At 41.3% G+C, this 15,610-nt stretch overlaps 1 protein-coding gene across 11 annotated transcripts in view; it reads left to right on the forward strand.

Annotated features, from left to right (window-relative positions):
- Window positions 1-1,529: 1,529 nt before the first annotated feature.
- The window catches only part of Ldb2 (LIM domain binding 2), a 303,383-nt gene continuing 289,302 nt past the window's right edge, over window positions 1,530-15,610 (forward strand). For 5 of the 11 annotated variants that reach the window (XM_048364040.1, XM_048364042.1, XM_048364043.1 and 2 more), the window contains exon 1: window positions 1,532-1,964. In XM_048364040.1, the coding sequence (XP_048219997.1) occupies window positions 1,833-1,964 (132 nt within the window). In that variant the 5' untranslated portion in view covers window positions 1,532-1,832. Of the gene's footprint in view, window positions 1,965-15,610 lie in introns of all 11 variants that reach the window. The other 6 variants (XM_048364044.1, XM_048364048.1, XM_048364049.1 and 3 more) reach the window with 3 other exon arrangements.

Consider the following 15,610-nt stretch of genomic DNA (forward strand, 5'->3'; position numbering starts at 1 on the left):
CAAGCTACATTACTGTGTTGGGCTGCACTGTTGCAGGTTTAGGGTGGATTCTGCAGACATTCTATGCAATTGTGGGGGGGAAAAAGCATGATTAAGATAGCAACTTGGGGGCAATTTTGTGCTTGAGTATTCTTCAGCATGTGTAAATTGCCAAATTAGCAATACCTGATTCCCCTGTTGGCTAGTGACTTGGAGATACCCCAAGCCATGAATGGGGCAGAAAGTTAATTAATCTGCTTATTAAAATGAAGAAATGTCTCATTTGCATTCATTTGCATTCAAGTCTTGCAATCATGCTGCTTTTTTGGTGGTCCTTGGCTTTCTTTCCTCAGGACCACTGACCTAGCTGTGTGTTAGCTCCATGCGCTTGGGTTCTCTGTGATGAGGCTCTGTGTCCCACGTCTGTCATCACGAGTGCTAGCAGAATGCTGTTCTCATAGAGATCTTCAGTTTCACTCTCAAGACTTTCCCTCTTCCATGGGCTGTTGGCATTGGCTTTCCGTTGTCCTACAGTACAGGTAAGTGAAGATGTAGAGATCTGACAAGTCTTGGAAAATAAAGATCTTGTCTTCTTAAGAGTTGGATGTATTATTTGGGGATGACCTATTCAATGATCTGCAATTTCTTACTGAATTTCCAACTGAATTTTCCGTGCCTTTTGTGTGTGTGTGTGTGTGTGTGTGTGTGTGTGTGTGTGTGTGTGTTTTCTCCTTTGATCTTCTGATCTTACTGAGAGACCTGCTTTTAGATTTACTGGGTTTTTTTTTTTCCTAGGGAAAATTTAAAATAAAAAAGATCATTGCCTCCTGAATGTATTTTAGACGCTTCCACATTCAGAATGGGTTTTTTGTTTTTTTAACCTGAAAATGCTCAGGTAACCTGAATCCAGGTCTCCCTAAGCCACCTTTAGAAAGGGATTGCATGGGGTCTTGGGAGGGGGTTGGGCAGAAGGTTGATTGGAAGATGGGGGAAGGGGAAGAATGCAAAGACTCAAGCTCTTGGAAGCCCAGTCAGTGGAGCCAACACCCCCCCCCCCCAAAAAAAAATCCCACAGAAATCTGTATCAGGGGGTGAAGCTCCAGCTGGAAGTTGAGAAGCCTAGGGCCAGGGCTTCTGTGTGTGGTAGCCAGTCCCTGGTGATCCCTTCAGCACAGTGGGGCAGCCAGGAAAGAAGGGTTCTATCACCTCCATGCTAACCAGCTTAGCACTCAGATTGGGGAGGGGCCTGCTGGCTGGAGGAAAAACAATTACAATCCAGCCTTAGACCTCTTGTCAGACTAGGAGGAGAATTATATTTCAGAACTAGCCTACAGTGTGGACAGGAAATGACCTCTCCACAAACTGCTTCTTTCAAAACAAGCAGTAGTGCCTCTGGCCACCCAGCTTCTCCCAATCTCTCTCTCTCTCTCTCTCTCTCTCTCTCTCTCTCTCTCTCTCTCTCTCTCTCTCTCTCTCTCTCTCTCTCCTCTCTCCTTCTCTCCCTTTCCTCCCTTCCTCCTCTCTCCCTCTCTCAGAGCTTCTGCGCTCTCCTTCCTCTCCCGTGTGCTCCCTCCCTCCTTCCCTCCCTGCCTCCCTCCTTCCCTCCCTGCCTCCCTCCCTCCCTGCCTCCCTCCTCCCCTCCCGCTCCCTCTCCTCTGCTATAGAGGTTTTCTACAGCACTTCCCAGCCAGTGTGTTCAGCCTGCTTGCCTGCCTCTCTGTGTGTGTGTGTGTGAGAGAGTGTGTGTGAGCGCGTGTGCGTGCGTCTACTTTGTACTGGGAGAACACTGCCCATGTGCTCTGCATGGACGTTACTAATACTCTGTTTAGCTTGATTTTCGACAAGCAGGCAAGATGTCCAGCACACCACATGACCCCTTCTATTCTTCTCCTTTCGGCCCATTTTATAGGAGACATACTCCCTATATGGTACAGCCAGAGTACCGAATCTATGAGATGAACAAGAGACTGCAGTCTCGCACAGAGGTAAGTTCTTCAACCCTGGCTGTGTGTGGGGTTTTCATTTTTTATTTAATTTTTGGATTAAAAAAAAATCTGTGCATGGGCTTTTCCTGGTTGAATTTTAGGGGAAGTGTCCCGCTACTAGTTACTAGCACGGAGGGTGGGAGTGAGTGCCAGGATGAATCCACTAGTTTGGAGGGAGGGTTTGCAGGAACAGCAACTCTTGGAGCCGGGAGGCAGTTTCTGCCTGAATCTTGAACCGCACAACCCCGAGCAGCAGTTGATTCACGGGGTGGGTAGGTGGTGCAGGGGAGGGGGGGGGTCCCCAGAAATTCGTATCCACCTGGAACTCCAGTGTTGGTTGGCAGGTTCTGAAATAGTCCTGTTTCTTGAGATATAATACAAGGGGTTTTGTGATTGTTTGTGTTGGGCAAAATGTACTTATGTATGTGCAGATTGACAAATTCTAAAGGAAGTCTGCTTTGATTTTACATTCGCTTCTCAAAGTCACCAAAATCTAGGTAAAGGGGCAAAAGAGGAGGCTTACAGACTTTTCAGAAGTAGCCCTGGAGAAACACATTAGTGTGTTACCTTGTTCAATCAGAAACCAGTTGCTTGGGGCAAGATTCTCTACTTTCTCCTCTTGCTAGAGGCTGAGTCCCCAAAGGATTCTACCTTGGGACAGGAGCTGGCTGAGCATTGAAGTCAGTTGTGGGTTTTGTACAAGTGTGTGTGTGTGTGTGTGTGTGTGTGTGTGTGTTAGAGAGAGAGAGAGAGAGAGAGAGAGAGAGAGAGAGAGAGAGAGAGAGAATGTCTGAGTCTCCCAGGTAGTAAGCAACTGCAACTTTGGGAAGAGTGAGACCAAGACTTTTAGAACTTTCTAAATGCAAACTCAGAACTCCATACTAGCCTTCTGGAATTTAAATATTTAATGTCAGTGATTCTTTTTTTTTTTTTTAATCCGTCTGTGCTGGCTGAGTAGCAGAGCAGGAGGGGGCTGTCCATTTTGCCTGTAAACTGGGGTTTTGTGTTATAGTGTCTGAATAGGAGTTTGTTATAGGTGCTCAAAAGTCACTTTGGGAAGTAGAGATCCTTCAGAATTGAGTTTTCTTAGCAGAGTACAAATGCCCAGAGGATATATGCCAGAGAGTTTTGGGAGGGTAAGTTTGGTGGATGTTTAGAGGGAAGAAAGTTTACAAAAAGAAAAACCTCTGGAAAAGGAATTTTATTAAGTTTATCTTACAAAATAAAACACACTTGCTTGAATTGTCAGCTGAACCATAGAGAATTCATGACGTTTAATGTATTTAATATGGCTAACAAACGTGACCTGCTTTTTGATTGGCTAACTGCTAGACAAGGACTCATATCTTTCTGAAAACTGAACTGTGTTTGTCACTGTTAATTTCTTTATATGTTAATATACCCAAGATGTTAAATGCAATTGCTGGCACTGTAATTTTCTCTAGAAGCCAGTAGCTTCTACTGAAAGTGTAAACTGTTGTGCTCAGGGTGGTGAGCTGTTGGCAGTAAGTGACATTTGTGTGTGTGTGTGTGTGTGTGTGTGATGTGTGTGTGTGGTGTGTGTGTGTGTGTGCATTACAGTTTGTATCTTTGGTTGAAATCTTTGCGAATGTGTCTTGGAATCTTAAATTCCTGTGTAAACAATGAGTTGACATAGTCTGCTTTCAGAAGGGAGGAAGAGGACTATCTTAAAGTTCAGGCACACATTAATTGTGATGCAACTTTGAAAACCCTTTTAAAAGTATGATTTGTTTTATAAGAGAGGAGAGGCCAAATGGCTCAGTTCTTAAATAACAACACAATTTAAAAATGTTCTGTGCCCAACTTACCTTTCAGAAAGTTTTTCAGACTTTCAAAGTTTTCTTCTCCTGTGGGGAACAGGGCAGGCAGGGTCTAGGTTTGGGGTGCCTGTGTACCCTTTCTTCAGCATTGGGCAGCTCTGAGCTGGGAGACTTCTGGAGGCTTCTCTTCCCTGGCTCCTACACAGATCCCCAGGATGTAGTAAGTTTCCCAGTGTGTTTTGCACTTGAGACAAGACAGTTGAAATGTGCCCCAGTGCTAGTGTACAGTACAAAATCAGCCCACTGTCTTCTGTCAGAACTTTCTTTGGCACTTCCATCCACCGGGAATTATTTTAGTTGAATCGAGAAGAACATCTTCTTGATAGCTGGAGAACTGGGAACCTTTATGATAAATCTTAGGAGTTTTTCATTCTGTCCGTAACAGCAAAGCACTATAAATTATTTTCAATGGTCTTCTAGACCAACCTCTGTATGTTTCTAACCCTCTGTAGTAGGTCTGTCTTGGTGTTTGTTTTTGTGCCAGCCCTGGGGTTGAACTCAGGGCCTGGGCACTTTGCTTAAGGCTACTACTGGCTTCTGGCTTTTTCTTGGCTAATTGGTGATGAGATTCTCATGAACCTTCCTGCTGGGGCTGGCTTCAAACCCTTATCCTCAGTTCTCAGCTTCCTGAGGAGCTACAGACCTGAGCCACCAGTGCCCAGCATCATTAAATCTTTTTAGTAATTATCCAAATAATTTCCCTGGCACTTCTTTGTATCTTTGCCAAGAAGCAAAAATGATGTAGGGAACCTACGTCATAAATTTGTTTTTATTTCATATGAAAAAAGGAGAACGAATCATATAATTAAGTCTAAGATATCCAAAATATTAACAGTATATATCCTATTGTGTAATTATGGAAAATAACTTTGCATGGGAAAGTTACACTTTGGCTTTAATAGTGATGATTATTTATGATAAAGTGCTCTGAGTCCTGGGAAAGGGTTGGTTATAGTAAAATATAAAATTACCTAAGAAGAATGATCAATTGTTCACTCCAAAGATATAATAGATTACTGACTGACCATTTTTAGAACCTGACCAATATATACAATCATTTGGTTTATCCTCTCTTCATTCTCTCTCTGTTATTTCCCAGTGTGTATTCCTGTTTCATTAATTCCTAATATTACACACACACACACACACACACACACACACACACACACACACACACACACTTGGGTGATCCTCTCCACTCCTCATTCCTTTTGGAACATACCCTTGGCTAGAAAGAAATATAGAAAATCAGCTTGTGATGAAGGAATCATAATCAAGTTTGTAAAAATTTCCTAGAGACCCCTGTTTATCTGGAAGTCAATTAATAAAGAACCACCAATGCTTATCTCTGATGTTTTCCATGGCTGACCCCCAGAGCCACTCTCATGGGCGTTTATTCCAATTAAATCAAAAAGTCCAGGAGATACTAGGTTGTATGAGTTTAAAAGAGAATGGGATGGGGGAGTTAATCACGTTTCTAACTCTTTCACTTACAACTTAGTAAGTGCAGTCTCGATTTTCATCTGCGAAATGACTCTTGAATTTGAAAATTTCAACTGTTTTTCATTTACTATGCGAAAGTATTGAGAAACAGAATAAACATGATAGACATAGTAGTGTGCTGCTAGCACTTAGTTCAAAATCTCTAAATAGTACTGAAATAGTCAGTTCCTAGGAAAACTTGAAGGTCTGGACTCTGTCAGTCTCCTTGAAAGCTAGCTCTGAGAGCAATCACAGGCACAAAGTAGGTACTCAATTAACGTTTGTTGACTCCTCAACCCAGGAATCCAACAGATAAAAGGGGAGAGAGGTCTTGTGAACCAGCTAGTGAAATTAGCACCTTTCTTGGGAAAACAATTGTGATACTTTTGGGGCCCTTTATCCCCTGTGGAGCTGAGGTTGGCCCGGGGGGCGTCCTCCTCCCGGGTCCCTTGAAGTGCATACCTCCCATCCCCACATTCATTTCATTATAAAGTCATTTAGATCCCAGATCACTGGGTCCACCAAAGCAAGTATCTAAGAAAATAGAGGACCTTACCTCTTTTAAAAGGAATATAACTGCATTAAAAAGCAAACAATAAAAGCAAAAAAAAAAGTATATATTTTGATCTCTGCTTACTGTTCTGGGAAAGAGAATATCTTTGCAACATTAGAATCTCAGTGGATTTCAATCAATGTGTTGGTGTTCCCCCCAAACCCTCTCTAAAATGAAATTAAAGAGAACCTTTGAGTTGGTGTCACTGTTGTTCAGAGGTAGTAGAAAAATGGTTGACATTTCCTTTCGTGCATGCTTCCATAAATTGACCCAATGTCTTCCCCAAATCCAGATATTTGAATGCTCTCATAGTTCCAAATACATTTTGGGGAAATACCATGGTACAATTACAGAGTTTAATGCTGTACACAGAGCACGGTCAGATAGGCCATAAAAATAAGTCCCAAAGACTTAAACATTTGTTTATGAAAAGCTTCTGTGAAAACAGAACAATACATGTATATTTTTAATTTCCTGAGGTCTGTACTATGGGATGTGTGCTATCCCAGAACAATTATAGTAAACATCATTTAAGTGAAGGGGGAGATTTAACTCTGGTTGGATTATTGTGGAATTTAAGAAAGTTCATCAAGTAGCTATGCAAATCTTGGCTATTGTAGATAAGTTTTCTATATCTTGTTTGCTCATTCAATTAACCCAAACTACCTCCATTCGAATGAAGATTTTTTTTAAGTCTCTGTCATTTTTCATGTTGTACTATACTAATTTAAATAAAATACCATAAGACATCAGGAAAGTATAACACTTTATATTTTTTTCCCTTTTCTTTTATCAATATTAGGACTCATCTCAGTGCAAAAGGAAGGAAAAAATGTGATTACAGTGAGAAACAATTCACAGGAGGATTTTATTAGAAAGACAGTATTTAGTTTTACAGGATTTAATATGAACATTAAAAAAAAATGTTTGAAGATCTTGAAATTCAAATCTGCTGTTTTTCACTCTTTGGCTCAACTCTAAAACTCCCCAGGGGGGGAGTAGGAGGGAAGAGGGGGCAGTTCATAGTCCTCTTTTCTTTCAGCTACATTTTTATATACTGGGTCTCAGGGTTTCAAGTTGTAACATCATGTTTATTCATGGAATAGCTCAGTATTGATGTTCAGATGGAATCTAGTTAAAATAAGATTAGGTATTTTGGATAAGTGGGGGAAAAAAAAAGAAAAAAATGCTTTGTAATAATTTAGGAGTCCCCTCACCCCCTTACAAATTTAGAAAGAGAAACTATTGATGGTATTCTGAGTCCCTGAATGATTTTCAGTGTTAAAAAAAAAAAGACAACAACAACTTTGCAAGTTTTTTTTGGAGGGGCTGGTAAGGGGGAGAGAGAGGAGAGGGGGAGGGGACTGGTGGTAAAAACAGCTTTTTTTCCCCCCCCTTCTTTTTTTTTTTTTTAGGATAGCAATTTTGAAAATGTGAAATGAAACCAAAAGGGTAGTTTTAAAAATAAAAAAACTTCTAAGCTCTTTATTTTTCACGCTCCCTGTTCGGCCTACACAAACAAATTGTAAGACTCTACACTGATTTTATTTTCCTGGGCTCTTTTTTTCTTTCTTTGATTTTTTTTTTTTACTATGGGAACTGTTTTTAATTAAAAATTGCTTGCAAACTAACTATTCGTAGGAGAACAGAAGGGAAAAAAAAATCTTTCAACCCCCATTCAACACAGATTGTTATCAACTGAAAATCAATGCACATTTCAATTTCTTTCTTTATTTTGGTGAATGAAATATGATGTTAGATTTAAACACCACGCAATTTTTTTTTGAGCATTTAGCTTTTTGTTTGGGTTTCAGAAAGAAATTAATTTAAATTGAATGGAGAACAGGGCCATAAATCTCCTTTTATTACAATTGCCCACTTTGACTCATTTTTCATGGGGAACACAGAGAACCCCTTTCCTAAACTAGCAAACAGAACATAAAACAAGCAACCACACACATCTAACTTTATAAGTGGATAAATTAAAAAAACTTATTTATGTGGGTTTGGCTGGTGGGCCTTACAATATAATTGATCAAAGTACAATGCTGTGTGTGTGTGTGTGTGTGTGTGCGCGCGCGCGCGTGCGCACTTATGTGTGTGCTAGTGTGTAGATCCTGGGGGTTGAACTCAGGGCCTGGATCCTGTCTCTGAGCTTTTGTGGTCAAGGCTCATTAGCTCTACCATGTGAGCCACAGCTCCACTTCCTGCTATTTTAGCAGTTAATTGGAGTTAAGACTTTCTTGCTCAGTCTGGCTTCAACAGCAATCCTCAGATCTCAGCCTCTTGAGTAGCTAGAATTACAAGATGTGAGCCATCTGTGTCTGGCTACAATGTCTTTTTGAAGTATCAGTATACATAGCATTTAGAAAATACCATGGACTCCCATGTACTTTTGTCATAGTCTAACCATGACATTTTCTCTTTCAATTTTATCTTAATTTTGTCTTCTTTTTTATATAAAAATAATCTATTTGAGTGTAAGACTTTATTTCTTGCGATGTCAATTCTGACAGCATGTATCTAAACATAGGTAAACTCTTAATACATAAGATTGACTCACTGTTAGAACAATTCCCATACTTCAGACAGTGCAATCTGGGAAAACTGAGATGATGAAGACTTTTGTTTTGTCCCATGGACCTTGTGATTTGATGATGGAAAGAGACATACAAACCAACTCACAATGAGGCACCATGATAAGTTAATTTGCAGTGCATTGTGTGTGTGTCCATGTACATTGAATACTGTCCATCTTTCTGCAAAGTAGCTGGGATTATAGAAGTCAGCATCTATGCAGTGTTTGCTCTGATGGGCAGGCACAGTCCTAGGTGCTTTCTTGTACTTTAGCTTCTGTAATCCTTGTGATTGTATTAATTTCCACAGTTTTTGCTAAGAAACTGGGAACATAGGCTAAATAAATTGTCCTAGGTCATATCTGTATCTATTCAGCATGAGATATTGTGCATTAACTAATCTTTTGAATAAAGACATAGTAGTAGCTTTCTTGTTTCAACTATAAAAACTTTCAGTGTGATTGCGTTTATTCCTCTCCCCAATGGTTTACTTAAGGACGGGGGCCCAGGCTGATCCCCTAATGTGATTCTACTGGTTATCTCTCAAATATCTGGCTTTATCTCAAAAGAAACCATGTGCGCTTCCAAGGAATAAAGCCAGAAATGGAAAGCCTAGTTTGATAAGTTGTTTTCTTTTAAGGAAATAACTTAAACCACATCCCCAGTTGAGAATGTGCTTACTTTATCCTAAAGGTCCTTTAAATGACACAATATTTATGCATCACTACCTGAAAGTTTTATAATTCTTTTACCTAAAAAGTATTTCGATTTTCATCCAGTTATTAGTTCTTCTTGGCTATGTTTGGAAGGAGAATTGTTTTGAATATTAGTGGGATGAGTGGAGAAGTGGTTCCATTTTTGGTATTGTCTCTCCAATGCATCATGTACCAATACAAGTGTTAGGAGAATAAATCAGTATGAGAATTTGGTATCGCATTGGCTTACTCAGCCGGGAATCATCTAGAAATCAGAGAGACAACAAAGATGTAGATGGCCGAGAACTCTCCTGTGTCAGATTCTCCCTTCTCCACTGATCTCCTTGGAAGAGGCAGTTGCAAGTGTTCATGTCCTGAGCTCTTTGTGGGACAAGAAGAAAGTTTCCTTCCTGCCTTTGCTGCTCAGTTTTGCTACTGAGGAGGCCATTGTCTGTAAATGGAAATGGCCGGTGGTGGGAGATAGTTCTCACTAGTCTGTCACGTAAGCCTGGATTCCATGCTTTCCAGTTCTTGCTTTAAGAGATAGTGAAAGGGAGACCCAGAGAGTTGAAGACCAGTCCCCATGTGGCCGAGGTGGGGTTCTCTGACTCTTCAATTCAGTGTTCTTTCTTGGACGGGCAGATGAAAAGTCTTTAGTGTCTGGCTTCTTCCTCTGTGCTGGTGGCTCTAGGAGCCATGCCTGGTTTCCGATCAGTCCCTCATGCCTACAGCTTAATGGAAAGTTTTAGATGTCTAGTAAAAGAAAAAAGGAGGCTTATCATGAAAGACTTGACAGTACTCTGAAAAGGGGCCTTCCTTGTCCTCATTCTCTCCTTTCTGGAGAGGGGAGGAGGCTTTGGATGTGCTTCCTGCCCTTTTCCTCTACCTTACAATCCCTTCCCCAACAAACAGTCCAAGTGACACTTCAAATATTTTTGCAAAAATTATCTTTTTAAGTAGTTGCACAAAAGAGTTGCCATTCAACAAAGCTGTTCTTGAATACAATCTGTCTTGGTCAATTCAGGTGACTCTTTTGATGCATACCTCCACTCCTACGGATATCCGGCTTCCCCTTTGGGGGCACAGGCTCTGAAATCCCTTCTCTGACTTGAAGGTCATTCGATCTGTTCCTTCCCATGGCTCTACCTCACCTCCCACCCCCACACACTGGACTCCAGCCTCCAGGGACTACTTTGGGATCCATTAGCTTACCCAGTGGTTCACATCTCTGGGCCGTGGCTCTTCACAGTGGAGGTGGACAAATGGCTTCCTCCACAATAGCACAATAACTATCAACAGACTTAATGTGAATCAGAATCTGGCAAGATCCTGGCTCTCTTTGCAGGGGATTCAGTGATACCTCAAAGACCATCGAGTCAATGAAGGAAAAGGATCTCTGTGGTTTGGAGGTCATCTGTTGATCAACTTAAATGTCTGCCGCCTTTGGGGAGAGGCCTCTCCCTGACTCCTCTATGGGGTCCCCAGTCACATGCTGTCACGTGTCTTCTTTGTTTGCTTCATAGGAATCGTTGGAAGCTGATACTTCCTTGTTTCCTATTTATATCTTTAGTGCTTATCACAAATAAAATGGAAGCCAATAAGGGCAGGGACGAGGGCAGGGACTCGGTTGTCTTCCCAGTCATATAGGTAGGGATGACATGCAAATTAGCTCTGTGGAATAAAAGAAATTAGCACTGTCCAGACTGACCCTGGGATTTGCCCTGGGTCTTATGTACAGTAGTGTGTAATGATAGTGTGAAATGATGAGCCGGGGAGCCATCTCCACCAACAGAATACCAAGTTCTCACAAAGAGAATGCCTTCCTGAGGAAGTAGAAACCGGAAGAATTTTGCCCTCTTGGTAGTGTGACTCTGACTTGTGATTAAAATTACTTCTAGAGCCTTGGTGCTGATGGCTCACACCTATAATCCTACCTAGACAAGAGGCTGAATTCTGAGCATCAAAGCCAGCCCAGGCAGGCAAGTCAGTGAGACCGTTATTTCCAGTTAACAGCATAAAGTTAGAAGTGGAGCTGTGATTCAAGAAGTTCAGTGCTAGCTTTGGGCAAAACAGCTAAGGAACAGTGCCTAGGCTCTGAGTTGAAGCCCAACCCCAGCACACACACAGAAGATACTGACTCTAAAAGCTGTTTCCTCATTTGATGTTTCTACCACTTCTCTCTGCCTCTGGATGGACCCGAGAGCCCTAAAGCAGCCATGAATTATGATATGAATCACAATAATACCTTACATTTATCGGACATACTTTGGTTTGAGGAAAGAACTTTGGAAGCCATTACTTACTTGAAGTGATTTGCTTAGCAGAAGCCGTGGAAATTAATTCATATGTGTTGGTAAGGTCTGTAACAACTTTGTGTTTGGCTAGCTCTGTGTTTAAATCAGTGTGACTAGTGTGTGTGCCGCGCAGGGAAGAAGATGTCCCAGTCATAGACATACCAGAATGTATATGTGTATAAGTGTGTCATTTGTGGTTATTTAGTGAACTTGTACACATTTTCCCCCTTTGATACAAAGAGACCTGCTCTCAGTATACAGATCCGCACCTCAATATGAATGACAAATGCAACAAAATACAAATAATAAAACAGATTTTGTTCCAAATCTCCTCTGTACTTGCTGTGAGCTCTTAGGGAAGCTTCTTCACTTTTCTGAGCTTTACCCTGTGGTAGACAAATACATGGAACATTGTGCTAAAGAATGGAAGCTATGATGATTGCTGCATGGTGGCTATCCTTTGAACAAACAAAGTAGTATAAGTCATATAAAACTTTGCTTGATGGCCTGGAAATGTCTTTAAAAAGTACTTCGCACCAGTCCTTGCATTTTGTTACTTTATTTAAAAAAAGAACTTGGCAACAGCATGTCTTAGGACTTGTGACCTTGGGGTTTTATCCTATGTGACCATACAATAGGAACTACAGTTATGCCTAGGGTCATGGCCATGATCTCCCCAAATCTAAGACTAGGATTTTCCCTTAAAATACCTGTGGCTCAGGAGTGGATATTGACTGATGTGTGAGATAATGAGTACACGGTCGTGTTGGGAAAAGGCTGGGAGAGGACTTGCCCTGTCTAAGCACTGGGGGGGGGGGGGGGAGGGGGGCGGAGGGGCGGGGCGTGTTCCTTGCTAGCCTTGACTAGACATTTCTTCCAAGGAGGCTCACTACTCACGATGTAGTTGGCATAGGCCTGTGGGAGGGAGTTGGGTTGGCCCTGGTCAGGAGCCTGAAGCACCACCTGTGTGTCTGGACTGGTGACAGCTCTCTGATTGATCCACTGTGACACCTGGTGGCGCTGACCTTACCACAGTGGAAGTGCCCACACAGCAGAAGTGGGAACTGGGTGGGTGCCGGGGTGAGTAGCACCAGGCCGTGGGGTCAGGCTCCTGGGAGTAATGTCACTGTGGCTGTGTTCCCAGTAGATGCGGCCCTGTGGACATTTGCCCTGTTCTCTCCAGAGCACATGCTCCTTGATTTTTTTTTTTATATTGAATGCTTTTGATGACACATAATTTCAGACACATTTTTAGACGGGGCATTTAGGATTTTAATTTAAGAGTTCTACAGATTTCCTCCTTCTCTTCCCCCTCCCATTCCTCCTTCTTCCCATTCTCCTGCAACTCCTCTCCATCTCCTTCTCCACCTCCTCCTCATCCTCCACCTCTTCTTCCTCTACCTTCTTCTTCTCTTCCTCCACCCTCTCCTCCTCCTATTCTCTCTCCTCCTCCTCCTCCTTCTCTTCCTTGTCTCCCTCTTCCTCTCTCTCCTCCTTCCTCTTCTCCTCCCTCAGTCCCCCATCCCATCCCTCCTCCTCTTCTTTTTCCTTCTTCCTCCTCCTCCTTCTGCTTCTGCGGCTTTCTTCCTTCTATCTCTCCTCCTCCCTCTCTTCCTCCTCTTTCTCCTTAGCCTTCTTCATCTCCATTTTCTTCCACTTCTCCTCTTACTTTATCTTATTTATCCTACTCTAGTCTTGCCTTCCCTCTCTCTCTCTCCATCCCTCCCTCTTTCTCCCTCTCCCTCTCTCTGTTTTTCTCTGTTCCCACTTTAGCGAGATAGTGCTTGTTAAATTTTGCTTTTCAATGTAGGTCACTTCTTAGCACTCATGAGGATTTTATCTTGATACTGAAAGATGCTTGCAGACAAGCAAAAGCTAAACCAATAAACAAGGCAGACTATTTGGCAGGGGGGCACGCTTGCGCACAAACACACACATGTACACACACACAGCACTATGATTAACCTGCAGTTTGCTGGAATTTCTTTCTTGACATTAAAATTAAGCAGTTGGTGTTATTACCTGCCTTTGGATTATCCCAATATGGGAGAGCCTACTGATCCCACATTTCTCAACCCTAGAATTGCAAGGCTAGAACAGAGGCAGGAGAGCCCTTAATTCCAGCTCCTGACTTTAAGCACAGAACTCAGACACAAGGAGGCTTTCCTTGATCATGGTTCTGCCACTTTACAAGCCATCTTGGTTTATCCAAGTCCAAGGGCTATTCTGTCACTACATAACAACCAGAAACTGGACAAATTTAGGCATATTTGCTAGGCAACCTTATAAAAACCTGGAGGTTCTAAGGTTCTGCCTTCCTTTTTAAGTTTTCCAAATGCCTTCACATAGTGTTGATCCTTCATGCCATGCTAATGATGCTGAAAAACATGTCAGTAACCTTGATTGATTTTGAATTTGGGATTGTTGTATCTTAAAGGGGGTTGCATATATGTGAAAATGTGTCTTTTTTTTGATTTTGAAGACATCATAACATTTTTCTTTAATTTTATACCGCAAACAATTTAACATTTTAATAAATAGATATAATATACATATATGCAGATTCTTAGCTCCTCTAGAAGCATAGTGAATATCCTGTAGAATCCAGGTCTGTGGACTAAAATCATAAACATTTCACTTTGTTTTGAAATGTTTCCAAGATATAATTCTAGTTCCCTGAAACATTCATGTATCTGCTTATGTTAAAAAAAATAACATACATGTACATATATGTATGCATATATATGTATGATTTAGCTTTCTTGTAATAAAACAGGTACTCAAAGTCAGTATTTTTAAGTCAAATATCATATCCTCATAAGGTATAGGAATTCTGGTATAAGGTGGTTAACTATGATGATTTATAATAGTGAGAAATGTTGAATCCAAGTCTCTTACCACTTATGACAGACTCCTCTTCTGCATTGCAGGAAGATCTCTTTTTTCCCCTCTACTTCTCTTTCTTTTGTGTGATTTCGGAGTGAAAAACAGACAACTTTGCCCAGTGTCCACAAATCAGAAAGATTTGCACAATTCCTACCTGGAAGAGATAGCTTGAGCGAATGTTAAGAGTCTCAGTGTTGATCTAGAACAAGCAGGTTGGAATATAACAAGTTAATTTATATAACACTGTTTGAAGGACATCTCTTTGATTCAAGGAGAAAAGGTATACCTTGACAAGTGGGCTATGTCATGAGTTGTCTGTAATGTTATTTTATTTTCCTCACAGATCGAAGGGATCCTCGGGGTCAGGTACTATCTTATTCATGCTCCTATTCTTCAAGACAATTGATATTCTCTGTAGCTGACAGCTATTTTTTTTAAAGCACATTTTCAGAGGCTACCATTTTGTAATTAGTTTCTGAATGATCACTGTTTCAAAACAGGTTATATACATTCTGTAATAAGACACATACATATGTGCTTTCATTACAACAAAATGATGAGCAACAGTATTATGTCACCAGCCACAGAATCTGCATTAAGTGTTTGATTTTTACAGCTGAGTAAGTTTATTTCCTTACTTAGTGGGTGTATGGCCTTGGGTAAGTTAATTTACCCTGCTGTGCCTAGATTTCCCTTAAGGGGAATAAAGATGCTATATCTCTTGGTTATTATGAAGATTGAAATATTTTTCTAAAGTGCTTAGGATAGAGCCTGTATCTTATGAGTATTTATTATTATTATTCCTACTACTGCTGATTTGTTTACTGGGTACTGAGCTTCTCTCGTGTGTAGTATTCCTGATCTAAAGATGGAGAAGATAGTATGCCTGTCTTACATGAGCTTAGAAAGGACATAGTAAGGATTTATAGAGAAGGAAGTTCTTGAAGCCTGAGTGGAAATTTGCCAATTCTGGAAGGGTAGTGAGAAGGGCTCCCTTAAGTAGAAAGAACCGAAACTGAGCTTTGAAAAGGATCTGAGGAGGATTTAAGCAAGGTTGGGGCTCAGGAAGTCCATGTGAGTGGGTATTTGTATTGGTATGGCAGGGTTGTTGAGAGCCCACAACAAAGGCATCGGGACAAGAAGCGGTGGTCAGAGTATGAAGGGATTGGTAGGTTCAGCCACATCAATTTGTCTTTACCCTTTAGGGATTGCAAATTGGACCATAGCAAGGTGAGTGCTGACAGAGCCTCAGCACAATTGTTTAATCTCTCAGACCTCACTTCATAGGGTTATGCTAGAAACCTTAATGAGATAGGACA

This window comes from Perognathus longimembris, chromosome 16 (assembly GCF_023159225.1).
Source record: "Perognathus longimembris pacificus isolate PPM17 chromosome 16, ASM2315922v1, whole genome shotgun sequence".
Lineage (NCBI taxonomy): Eukaryota > Metazoa > Chordata > Mammalia > Rodentia > Heteromyidae > Perognathus > Perognathus longimembris.